Genomic DNA, 12,976 nt, shown 5'->3' on the forward strand with positions numbered 1-12,976 from the left:
CAGCTCGGACTTTAGGCTCCCAGAGGTAGCGTGGACCTTGGGCTCTCGGCAGGAGTGCAGACTTCAGGCACCCAGGCAGCAGCAAGGACCTCAGGATCCTGGGCAAGAGCGGGGACCTCAAGTTCCCGGGCAGGAGAAGGGCTTTAGTGGTGTTCTGCAGCAGCCAGAATTTTTTTGGTGAGAATTAAACATTATTTAAATAGTTAAAAAGCCTTCCCTTGTTGTTTGTTGTAGTTTAAACGCTATTATAAGTGATTTGCTGTTGCTACTGGACTGTTTTTTAAAAATGACCAGTTCTCCAAAAAATCTGCTTATCTGCCTAAGGCCTGGTTCTGACCATTTTGGATAATCGAAGTTGTATTGTATTGAGTAGAGGAATTGGAATATAATGGAAAAGTTGTATAAGACATTTGTGAGGCCAAATTTGGAGTATTGTGTATAGATTTGGTCACCTAACTACAGGAAAGATATCGATAAGATAGAAAGAGTGCAGAAGAGATTTAATAGGATGTTGCCCAAACTTCAGGAACTGAATCACAGAGAAAGATTAAAGAGGTTAGGACTTTTTTCCCTGGATTATAGAAGAATGAGGGGAGATTTGATAGAGGTATTTAAAATTATAATAGGGATGGACAGAGTAAATATAGGTAGGCTTTTTCCACTGAGGGTAGATGAAATATAAACCAGAGAAAATGGGTTAAAGGTGAAAGGGGAAAAGTTTCTTATTTTGACATACAGAACGGTAACAGGCCTTTCTGGCCCACAAGCCAGTGCTGTCCAATTATACCCAATTGACCTACAACCCCAGTACATTCTGAAGATTGGGAGAAAACCGGAGCTTGCAGAGAAAACCCACGTACAAAATCCTTACAGACAGCGCTGGATTCCGGATTCTGTTCCTGGTCACTGGCTCTGTAACAGTGTTGCGCTAACTGCTACACTAACCATGTTGCCCTAAAGAGGGATTATAAGTGGGAACATCTTCACACAGAGAGTGGTGGGAGTGTGGAACGAGCTGCCAGTTGAAGTGTGAATGAAGGCTCAATTTTGACATTTATGAAAAATTTGGACAGGTACACAATGGGAGGGGTATGGAGGGCTATGGTATGGGTGCAGGCCAATGGGACTAGGCAGAAACATGGTTCAGCATAGACTAGAAGGGTTGAATGGGCCTGTTTCTGTGCTGTAATGTTCGATGGTTCTAAATACACCATTACCAGTACTGTGGCACCTTGTCGCTTTTCCCTGTTCTTTTAGTTGAAGGACTTCCTCTCAGTTCCAGCTCTTCAATGCCCAGTAATGGAAGGATTGAGCTCTTGTGCAGGCAGTGCCAAGCCTCAGTGCAAGCCTTAGCATATACTCCTGCAGCCTGGAATGTGCAGTAATCCCTCACTGACATCTCTGTGTGCTGAAACAGGCAGACCAAAGGGCATCTTTACAGAGTTGTTGGTCTTCCAGCAGTTCTGGATGTCTGACTCTGTGCACATCCCCGGGAACAGCCCATCATTCAGAGAGTTCTCTGTCATACTTCTGCTGGGGGTGAACCTTGCATTCTTCTCCACACATTCTTCGCAAATCTGTGCATTCATTTCCGAATACTAAACTTGCTGCATAAAATGAGACCTCTTCTTCTCCCCTCTGGCTTATTTGGCAATTTATAAATCTCGTTACCACCTCTAATGCTGCTGGGAACGTAACTATACACAAAACTCTTATTGCCTTCCTGCTATGCAATGGGAAGCAGTCCTATCCTGTCAGATCACCAAGCACCTTATTGGAAATAAATGGGAATAGAATCTGAAATAAATTGAAACACAAAAGGTCATATTTCCACTTAATCTTAAAGTACTTGTAAGGGTGGAGTAGAATGGTTTGCAAATCTTATTTTTGATCAGTTGCTGATCATTTCAATGTTATATTTACAATTGTGTGAAAAACTGAAGAGCTTTGTCCCCCTGCCCCATTACTCACAGTTTTAACTACTGACGTAGCTACCCTGTGAAGGTCACTATTTACAAGGACAGGCAGAACAATATAGAAGGAAGATGAGAAATTTGTGCATCAAGTGTCTGAGATTTCTCTTGAGAGGCTGTTAGTGCCAGAGGAGTGAGCTTCCAACAACATTCTCACGTAACAATTGAAACATCCATTTGCAATACATTTAGTTTGGTTGCTTATAAATCATAACATGCACTCAAATATTTGTGCAAAAATTACATTATTTGACCGAACACCTGCTATTCTGACTGATATATGTCAACACAGCAGTCATGGTTAACAAATAATTTTCACAATGATTGCAAAGATTTGAGTCAACACAGTAAAACTGTGTGATGAGTCATGGGCTCCCATTGGAAGTGATAGGACCCAATGGGAACATTCAAAGCCTAAGGTAGGGACTTGTCCAAGGATCCACGTTGAGCATAACAATGGAGGAGCAATGAGGAGAAGTCTCACAAAGCCACATTAAACCAAAGTATCAGCTATGGTTCAGATGGAAAGTTTCCAGTCCCTTGAGTTCAAAGTCCTAGTGTCCTACGATATAGAAAAAAGCCCTTCAGCCCACTGAAACAGCAGGTTCCCATCTTATTCTCCTCGCATTCCAATCAACTACAGTTCTTGTTGCCTCATTAGAGAAAGCATGTAGATGATTTAGAGAGGGTTCTGAGGAGATTTACTAGGATATCATCTGGATTGGAGAACATGCTTTACCAAGCAACGTTGACAGAGCTAGGACTTTTTTCTCTGTCGTGAAGAAGGATGAGAGATAACTTAATGGAGGTACATAATATCACGAGGGGTTTAGATAGGGTGCACAGCTAGTACTTTTTTCCCCAGGGCAGCAACAGAGAATCAGATTAACATGGTAGCAAAAGTAGTATTTCAAGGACCCTGCACTAAATGCTTGCGCGGTGACTAGAGTACTGCACCTGCTCTATAACTATAGTGCTATACTGCCTTCAACTTTTAACTGGGGTTATTATTTTAAACACAGTAATTAAAGGGAGTTCAGTGTCAATGGCCATCTTTGTTACCCATAATCCCCCACGCAGCTGGAACCACTCTGCATTTTCCTGGCGCTAGGAGAGCGGTTCCAGCTGCATGGGGGATAATGGGTAACGAAGATGGCCATTGCACCCTCCCGCCTCAATGAAGTGTCGAAGCATCGGGTAAATTTTAAGTAGTGAGTCTTCACCACTCAGTTTACCAAGGTCTAGAGGATTGTGAATATTTCAATTCAAAAATTAAAAATTGCAGACAGAATCCTTTGAATTCTAAAATACAATGGTTTTTTTTGTCTTTTCAATTCTATGTTTTTGTCTTCAATGTACACACTTTGATTAGGAATGCATTTTCCTGGCGCTAGGAGAGCGGTTCCAGCTGCATGGGGGATAATGGGTAACGAAGATGGCCATTGCACCCTCCCGCCTCAATGAGGTGTCGAAGCATCGGGTAAATTTTAAGTAGTGAGTCTTCACCACTCAGTTTACCAAGGTCTAGAGGATTGTGAATATTTCAATTCAAAAATTAAAAATTGCAGACAGAATCCTTTGAATTCTAAAATATAATGGTTTTTTTTGTCTTTTCAATTCTATGTTTTTGTCTTCAATGTACACACTTTGATTAGGAATGCATTTTCCTGGCGCTAGGAGAGCGGTTCCAGCTGCATGGGGGATAATGGGTAACGAAGATGGCCATTGCACCCTCCCGCCTCAATGAGGTGTCGAAGCATCGGGTAAATTTTAAGTAGTGAGTCTTCACCACTCAGTTTACCAAGGTCTAGAGGATTGTGAATATTTCAATTCAAAAATTAAAAATTGCAGACAGAATCCTTTGAATTCTAAAATACAATGGTTTTTTTTGTCTTTTCAATTCTATGTTTTTGTCTTCAATGTACACACTTTGATTAGGAATGCATTTTCCTGGCGCTAGGAGAGCGGTTCCAGCTGCATGGGGGATAATGGGTAACGAAGATGGCCATTGCACCCTCCCGCCTCAATGAGGTGTCGAAGCATCGGGTAAATTTTAAGTAGTGAGTCTTCACCACTCAGTTTACCAATATTTCAATTCAAAAATTAAAAATTGCAGACAGAATCCTTTGAATTCTAAAATACAATGGTTTTTTTTGTCTTTTCAATTCTATGTTTTTGTCTTCAATGTACACACTTTGATTAGGAATGCATTTTAACAATCTGTTTACTCACGAGATAACTTTTTATAACAACAGGTAGTCTACACTTGCGCAAGGCCATTTTAAAAAAACGTATTCTCATATGGTTAATTATCGCATGCAGAGGCACAGTTTTATGTGTTTTAATATTTTTGTGTATTTTTTAAATTTAGGGCCCCTTTATAACAAATACTACAGGCCCCACACTAGCTTATTCTGGTAGAGAATATCAGAGGATATTTGTTTAAGGTGAGTGGAAAGAATTTTATTCACTTTGCTGCTAACTTTCACTCCAACCTTAAAATCCAGTGACCATCTCCCTTTTCTTGATCTCTCTGTTTCTATCTTACTTCAATCACTGCATCTACAGACTTTCATGTTTCACTCCAGAAGTTCAGGGAAGATATCTGCAGACATTTTTGGTTTACTCAAAATACATAACATCTGTCAGTCTTTGAAAACCCAGGTCATAGCACTGGAGAGCACCAAGTTCCTTGGAGTCCATTTAACTAGTGACCCATGTTGGACACACAACACCTTCTCACATGTCAGGAAGGCACAACAGTGATTGAATTTCCTGAGAAGACTGAGAAGTGGGCAAGGCCTCCGGCCGCCAATATGGCAATCTTCTAGAGGAACTCTCTCAAGAGTGTCCTGGCCAGCTGCTTCTCAGTGTGGTGGAGCTGCTGCAGAGAAATGGATCGGAGGTCAATCCACAGAACCATGAGAGGCAGACAGGATCACTGGGGTCTCCCTTCTCCCCATCGATGTGATCTATCAGGATCATTGTCTGAAGAGGGTATGTAAAATCATTGAGGACCTCTTCCACAATGCACACAGCATCTTTCAGCTGCAAATGTCGGGGGAAAAGATAGAGGAGTATCAGAGCCACACCATCAGGCTGCAAAACAGCTTCTTCCTACGGGCAATGAGAATGCTGAACAACAAAAGGAACTGCTCATGCTAACCATCTAATACTCTGTCTGAATTTTGCGCCGAGGACCAGAGAACACCGTTTTGTCAGGTTATACTTGTGAAATCAGATGACAATAAACATGACTTAGCCATTCATCAATTCTGATTGACTTCATTGTAAGCCCTGCTCTGCTCGACCTTGGTGCTTTCCTTCCTGACCTCGACCATGTCCAGAAACTTTCCAGTATTTAAAAATAAGAAGCTAAGTTGTGGTGTTCATACTCAACACTTTCCATGGCCTCGAATTCTGCTGTGAAAGGCACCAAGATCAGCACTTACTGCAAGCAGGATCTGTACAGAACTGCTGGTGACTTCAATGTATTGGTAGTCAAGCAGGCATCCTGTCACCGTGATAACATGATGGTCCTGGGGAGCTTGGTCAGCGGGGGTCACTGAGGTCACCACACATCCTGGTCCATTCTCCATCCACCACGAGCGGTGCATAGAGGTGTTGAAGGTCATGAAAAAGTCTCTGTCCTGGAGAATGAGAACACAACAAAATCCATTAGCCACGTGTGGAAACATTGGGAGAGCCATCAACAATGTGCGTGGAAGAGATTGAGACTTTCCCCACTGTGTTTATTCAATGTATAGTAAAATTCCTGGTTTCCAGCACCAACTGGGATTGCGAATGCCGATTATGAGAATTTTCTGGTTGCCTGATATAGATCCTTACATTACCTAACAAACCTGCATTAATAAACAGTTTAAAAAAAAAGACAGGGGAAATATAATTAGAAAAAACAACAGCATTGTCGTCCTTAATTATGTAAAGTTCACTTTAATCAGGTAATTCTTGCAACTTACAAAATTTAAATTTGAACCCCAGTTGCTGACACTGTAACAGCAGACCTCTAACCACAACGTTAACGGTGCTGCCATCATAATGAACACCCCCTTCCCCACCAAGTTTACATATAAAGCCTTCTGAATATACTTAATAACATACTAATAAAGACTCATACTAAGCAGGGATAAGGAGATTCTTTGGGAGAGTTCCCCAGCGGTTAGCGGCACCGACCGGCTTTTCATCCTGGGTGCTGCCATTTTATTCAAACACAACTTTATTGAAACTTTATTCAAATGGCTGCTGCGGGTAGGGCACGACTGGGGCTCTCCACTGGCTGAATGTTTGCTCCCAAGGGAATGTTGCTTCGGAGAACATTTACTTTTATAATTTTAAATAATCATCGAATTAAAAAAAAATTATTCTTATTTATTTTAACCTTTATTTATTTGTTTATTTCCTCTTCTCTTTTGTTTTGTTGCCACTTACATGGAGCTGCCAGTTGCTTGAATTATGGATACAGAGGACTTTACTGGAGTAATTGACAGGAAGAATTCTATCCTTTGAAGTGTTGGCTCTATTAGATAAATTATTTTTGTTCAGGGACCACAATGAATTTACAAGCACTTATTTACATCCCAATTCTCAGAGGATCTTTTACTTGAAGTAGCTTCACATCTCCGCACTTCCAAGCGCTGTCTCTTTACTGACGGTACAGCTCCACAGGTAAGGTGATCCTTGCAATAGAGATCCCTCGCTGTTTTATGGTTTTCAACAATAGCAAAGGGTTCCACAGGTATTTATTGGTTAAAACATAATACTCAGCGGGTCAAACTGTGTACTTTATCAGAATTTACTGTATTGAACAAGTCACGAAATTTGTTTTTTTCTGGCAGCATCACTGTGCCAACATTCATATCAACCACTTTTACAACAATAAATTTTTTAAAAAGTGCTTGAAAAGTAAGGCAGTGTCTTTGGTTCATTGATTATTCAGGAATCTGATGGCAGCGGGAAGGAAGCTTTAGGCTCCTGTACCTTTACCCTGATGACAGCATAGCGAAGAGGGCCTGGCCTGGGTGATGGGGGTCTTTGAGGATAGAGGCTGCTTTTATAAGACACCATCTCTTTCAGATGTCCTCGATGGGGTGAAAGGCTGGCGCCTGTGATGTCGCAGGCCAAGTTACCAACCCTCTGAAGTTTTTGTTTAGGAAAGATAAAGATACATAACCAATGTTTTGGGACTGAGACCTTCATCAAGGTATGAAGAAAATGTAGGCAGGCGCCTGACAAAATGGTAGGGGGGAGAGGGTAGGGCGGAGCAACACAGCCCCACAGACAGGAGGTAATAGGTGGATAAGGGAGAGAGGGCCCACCAGCAAATGAGGTGATGGCTCAGTAAATGCAGAGGGAAGGGGGTGGAGATCTGAAGGAAAGAAAAAAGAGGGAAGGGGAAGAGAGGGAGAATGGGGAGTGGGCTAGAAGAAACTGGAGGTCAATGTTAATGCCAACAGGTTGGAGAGTGCCCAGATGAAGAATTAGGCATTGCTCCATAAACCAGAGTCTTTTAAAATTAAAAAAAATTTTTCACCCTATGAACCATTTTGACCAAAATACACAAACATTTCCCTCTTGAATATACAGTGTCATTTTCTCCCCTTTTCCCCCCTCCCTCCTTCCCACCCCCCCTCCCCACCCACTCAACATTCAACATATACGATACATTAAATCCATTAAACAATGTCATCACACAATGAAAATAAAAAAGAAATTTGTGTCATCTACTTTTACACACTGGGTCAGTTCATTTCGTCTTCTTCACATTCTGTCATTTTAGGTGGTGGAGGTCCGCGGTAAGACTTCTCTGTTGTGTTCCATGTACGGTTCCCAAATTTGAATTATATTTCTTGAATTATATGTTATTTTTTTCCAATGGAATACATTTATTAATTTCTATGTACCATTGATGTATTCTCAAGTTATCTTCTGATTTCCAGATTGACATAATACATTTTTTTTGCTACAGCTAAGGCTATCATAATAAATCTTTTTTGTGCTCCATCCAAATCGAGTCCAAGTTCTTTACTTCTTATATTACTTAGAAGAAAGATCTCTGGATATTTTGGTATGTTGCTTTTTGTGATTTTATTTAATACCTGATTTAGATCTTCCCAAAACTTTTCCACTTTCTCACATGCCCAAATTGCATGTACTGTTGTTCCTGTTTCCTTCTTACAGCGAAAACATCTATCTGATACTGTTGGGTCCCATTTATTTAACTTTTGGGGCATGGTGTATAGCCTGTGTAACCAATTATATTGTATCATGCGTAACCTTGTGTTTATTGTATTTCTCATAGTTCCGGAGCATAGCTTTTCCCATGTTTCATTCTTTATCTTCATGTTTAGATCTTGTTCCGACTTTTGTTTGGGTTTACAGCTTATTTCCTCATTCTCTTTCTCTTGCAGTTTGATGTACATGTTTGTTATAAATCTTTTAATTATCATTGTGTCTGTAATCACATATTCAAAATTGCTTCCTTCTGGTAACCTCAGCCTGCTTCCCAATTGGTCCTTCAAGTAAGTTTTCAGTTGGTGGTATGCAAACATTGTACTGTGAGTTATACACTTAATTTGCACTTCATTTGTTCAAAAGATAATAATTTATTTCCTGAAAAACAATTTTCTATTCTTTTGATCCCTTTTCTCTCCCATTCTCTAAAGGAAAGGCTATCTATTGTGAAGGGGATTAGTTAATTTTGCATCAATATTAATTTTGGTAGTTGATAATTTGTTATTTTCCTTTCTACGTGAATCTTCTTCCAAATGTTGAGCAGATGGTGCAGTACTGGTGAATTCCCATGTTGCACCAGCTTTTCATCCCACTTATATAGTATATGTTCAGGTACCTTCTCCCCTATTTTATCTAGCTCTAATCTGGTTTTTCCCTTGTTTGATAAAAATCTGATAGGTATCTTAATTGTGCTGTTCTATAATAATTCTTAAAGTTTGGTAGCTTTAAGCCTCCTTGTTTGTACCATTCTGTTAATTTATCTAGCGCTATCCTCGGTTTCCCCCCTTTCCATAAGAATTTCCTTATTATTTTCTTTAGCTCCTTGAATTTCTCAGTTAGGTGAATTGGTAACGATTGAAATAGGTATTGTATCCTTGGGAAGATGTTCATTTTAATGCAATTTGCCCTTCCTATCAGTGTTAGTGGTAAATCTTTCCAATGTTCTAAGTTGTCTTGTAATTTCTTCATTAATGGCTGATAATTTAATTTGTATATATGGCATAGATTATTATCTAGTTGAATACCTAGGTATTGGATTGCTTGTGTTTGCCATCTAAATAGTGATTCTTTCTTAAACTTTGTGAAATTCGCATTATTCATTGGCATCGCTTCACTTTTATTTGCGTTGATCTTGTACCCCAATACTTCTCCATATTCCTTCAATTTATTATGTAATTCTATTATTGATAATTCTGGTTCTGTTAGTATACTATGATGTCATCTGCAAATAGACTGATTTTATATTCCTTCTCCCTCTTATTTTATTTTCTGTTGTTATCAGTTCTGCCAATGGTTCTATAGGTAACACGAACAGTGAGGGAGATAGTGGACATCCCTGCCTAGTTGACCTGCTTAATTTAAATTGGTTTGATATATATCCATTTACTGTCACCTTCGCCAATTGTCCCTTATATAATTCTTTAATCCAATTAATATATTTCTCTGGTAGGTTGAATCTCTGTAGTACTTTGAATAAATAATTCCATTCTACTCTGTCAAAGGCTTTCTTTGCGTCTAAGGCAACCACCACTGTTGGCGTCTTGTTTCCTTGTACTGCATGGATTAAGTTAATGAACCTACAGATATTGCTGTTCGTCCTTTCTTAATAAATCCAGTTTGATCTAGTTTTACTATTTTTGGTACACAGTCAGCCAATCTGTTTGATAATAGTTTAGCTATTATCTTATAATCTGTGTTGAGTAGAGATATTGGTCTATACGATGCTGGTGTTAGTGGATCTTTCCCCCTCTTTGGTATTACTGTATTGCTATTTTGCATGAATTTGGTATGTTTTGAGTTTCTTCAACCTGGTTCATTACTTCCAGGAGAGAAGGAATTAATAAGTCTTTAAATGTTTTATAGAATTCTATTGGGAGTCCGACCTCTCCTGGCATTTTATTGTTCGGTAGTTTTTTTTTTAATATATCCTGTATTTCCTCTATTTCAAATGATTTTATTAATTTGTTTTGCTCCTCTTCTTGCAATTTTGGTATTTTTTTTTGTCTGCCAATTCTCTTTTTGTTGTATCTTCCCTTGTTGCTAATTATTTTTCTGTACTTGCTATTTCCCTTTCCAGCTGTTCTTTTTCCCGATTGTAGTCCTTCTTCATCTTAGTTACATAAATTATTATCTGCCCTCTGATAAACGCTTTCATTGCATCCCATAGTATAAATTTATCTTTCACTGATTCCGTATTTATTTCAAAGTACATTTTAATTTGTCACTCAATGAATTCTCTAAAATCCTGTCTTTTATGTAGCATGGAGTTTAATCTCCATCTATACGTTCTCGGTGGGATCTCCTCCAGCTTTATTGCTAATAACAGGGGTGAGTGATCCGATAACAATCTAGCTTTATATTCCGTTTTTCTAACTCTCCCTTGGATGTGGGTGACAACACGAACATACCTTGAGTATGTTTTATATCTACCCGAATAATATGAGTATTCCTTCTCCTTTGGGTGTTGTCTCCTCCATATATCCAAAAGTTGCATTTCCTGCATCGATTTAACCATAAATTTAGTTACTTTGTTTTTTTTCTGCTAGTCTTTTTTCCAGTTTTATCCATCTTTGAGTCCAAATTAAGGTCCCTTCCTATCAGTATATTCCCCTGCGTATCTGCAATCTTCAAAAAGATATCTTGCATACATTTTTGATCCTCTTCATTAGGTGCATATACATTGAGCAAATTCCAAAATTCTGAATATATCTGACACTTTATCATTACATACCTCCCTGCTGGATCTATTATTTCCTCCTCTATTTTGATTGGTACATTTTTATTGATTAATATAGCTACTCCTCTGGCTTTTGAATTATATGATGCTGCCATTACGTGTCCTACCTAGTCTCTCCTTAATTTCTTGTGTTCCACTTCAGTTAGATGTGTTTCCTGCACGAATGCTATATCAAATTTTTCTTTCTTCAGTAAATTTAACAGCCTCTTCCTTTTGGTTATGTATTCCATTAATATTTATAGTCATATAGTTCAACATGGCCATTTCATACTTTGTTTACCACTTATTTCCGCTTCCTCATCACCACCTTTCCTCCATATCCATTTCTGTTTTCTTTTTTTGAACACACTGTAAGACAACACTTCTAAAACATAAAATATTTCCACTATTCCCACATCTAAAATTCCCTTAACCCCAAATGTTCCCCCCTTCTAAGTTGCCCCTTGTCCCTTGCCAAGCAACCACAATTCCCCTCTCCATTTGGATTTCGAACCCGCTCGCAGGTGTCAAATGATTTTGCAGTGACTGTTATTCTCTCCCACCCAACCCCCTCCAGAAAAGACTTCTATCTTCACATATAACAAACCTCACCCTCTTAATTCCCCCCTTACTTCCTTTCTTCCCTTTTATTCCCCTCCTTAGTTCTTACTTATATGTTATTTTTCTTCTTTATATGAAGTTTGTCATCATTCTTGTTCTTGTTACATCTCTTCATCTCTCTTTCTGTTTTGCAGGCGTTCTGCAAATTCTCATGCTTTCTCCGGATCCAAGAACAATCTGCTTTGCTGCCCCGGGATAACTATTTTAAGCACTGCTGGATATCTTAACATAAATTTATAGACTTTCTTCCATAGGATCGATTTTGCTGCGTTAAACTCCTTTCTCTTCTTCAGGAGCTCAAAACTTATGTCTGGGTAGAAAAATTTTTTTGACCTTTGTATTCCAGTGGCTTTTTGTCTTTTCTCATTTTTTTCATTGCCTTCTCCAATATATTTTCTCTTGTTGTATATCTCAGGAATTTTACTAGAATGGATCTTGGGTTTTGTTGTGGCTGTGGTTTAGGGGCTAATGTTCTATGTGCCCTTTCTATTTCCATTCCTTCCTTTATTTCTGGCATTCCCAGGACATTGGGGATCCATTCTTTTATATCTTTGCCTTCTTCATCTTCCTTAAGGCCCACTATCTTTATATTGTTTCTCCTATTATAGTTTTCCATTATATCCATCTTCTGAGCTAACACCTCCTGTGTTTCTTTAACTTTTTTTTATCAGTTTCTTCCAATTTTCTTTTTAAGTCGTCCCCTTCCATTTCTATGGCTGTTTCTCGTTCTTCCACCTTGTCTACTCTTTTCCCTATTTCTGTCATGACCAGCTTTAATCTACTCACTTTTTCTTCTGTACCTTTTATTCTTCTTTTTATTTCACTAAATTCTCATGTCAACCATTCTTTTAATGCTTCCATATATTCTTGAAATTTTTTTTATCTATGTACTGTCCATTCCCTTTATCTTCTATTTCTCTGTGCAGAGCTTGATGTTCTCCTTCTTCTTCTGTGTCTGCTCTAGGCTTTGTGTCTTCTACTTCTCTTCCTTGAATCTGTGTCTCTTCTGACTTTCTTGTTGGGCTGTTTGTCTCAGTTTGTTGGGTATTTTTTTTAATATGGTGTCTTGATGTTGGTCCTCTTCTTCTGGGCTGGTTATCTGTTGTGTCTCTGGTTTACTTTTTTCATTCTCATCCCTTCCGTTCCTGTTATTTTCTGTATCTTCCCGCTGGGAGCCCTGCTGTCGGGTCTTTCTCAGCTGTTTGTGCTGTGGAGTGGAACTCCACAGCTGGTCCCCCCTCCCGTCAGTGTTGTCTTTGTCGTGCGCATGCATGGTTGCGCACCTCTGTTTGGCTCCTTGTAATCCTGCGTTCGGTGAGTTGCGACCCTGCGGGGTTTCCACTGACCTCAGGGAGTGGGCTCCTCTTTCCACGGCGGGTCCCTGCTTCTTCGTACAGGTAAGGCATTCATCTTT

At 39.3% G+C, this 12,976-nt stretch overlaps 1 protein-coding gene across 2 annotated transcripts in view; it reads right to left on the bottom strand.

Annotated features, from left to right (window-relative positions):
• Positions 1-12,976, bottom strand: part of nkain1 (sodium/potassium transporting ATPase interacting 1) — a 447,090-nt gene that overhangs the window by 48,869 nt on the left and 385,245 nt on the right. For both annotated transcript variants that reach the window (XM_069896123.1, XM_069896122.1), the window contains one exon: positions 5,426-5,623. In XM_069896123.1, the coding sequence (XP_069752224.1) occupies positions 5,426-5,623 (198 nt within the window). The remainder of the gene's footprint in view (positions 1-5,425; positions 5,624-12,976) is intronic.

The sequence above is a fragment of the Narcine bancroftii genome, chromosome 8 (assembly GCF_036971445.1).
Source record: "Narcine bancroftii isolate sNarBan1 chromosome 8, sNarBan1.hap1, whole genome shotgun sequence".
NCBI classification, from domain to species: domain Eukaryota; kingdom Metazoa; phylum Chordata; class Chondrichthyes; order Torpediniformes; family Narcinidae; genus Narcine; species Narcine bancroftii.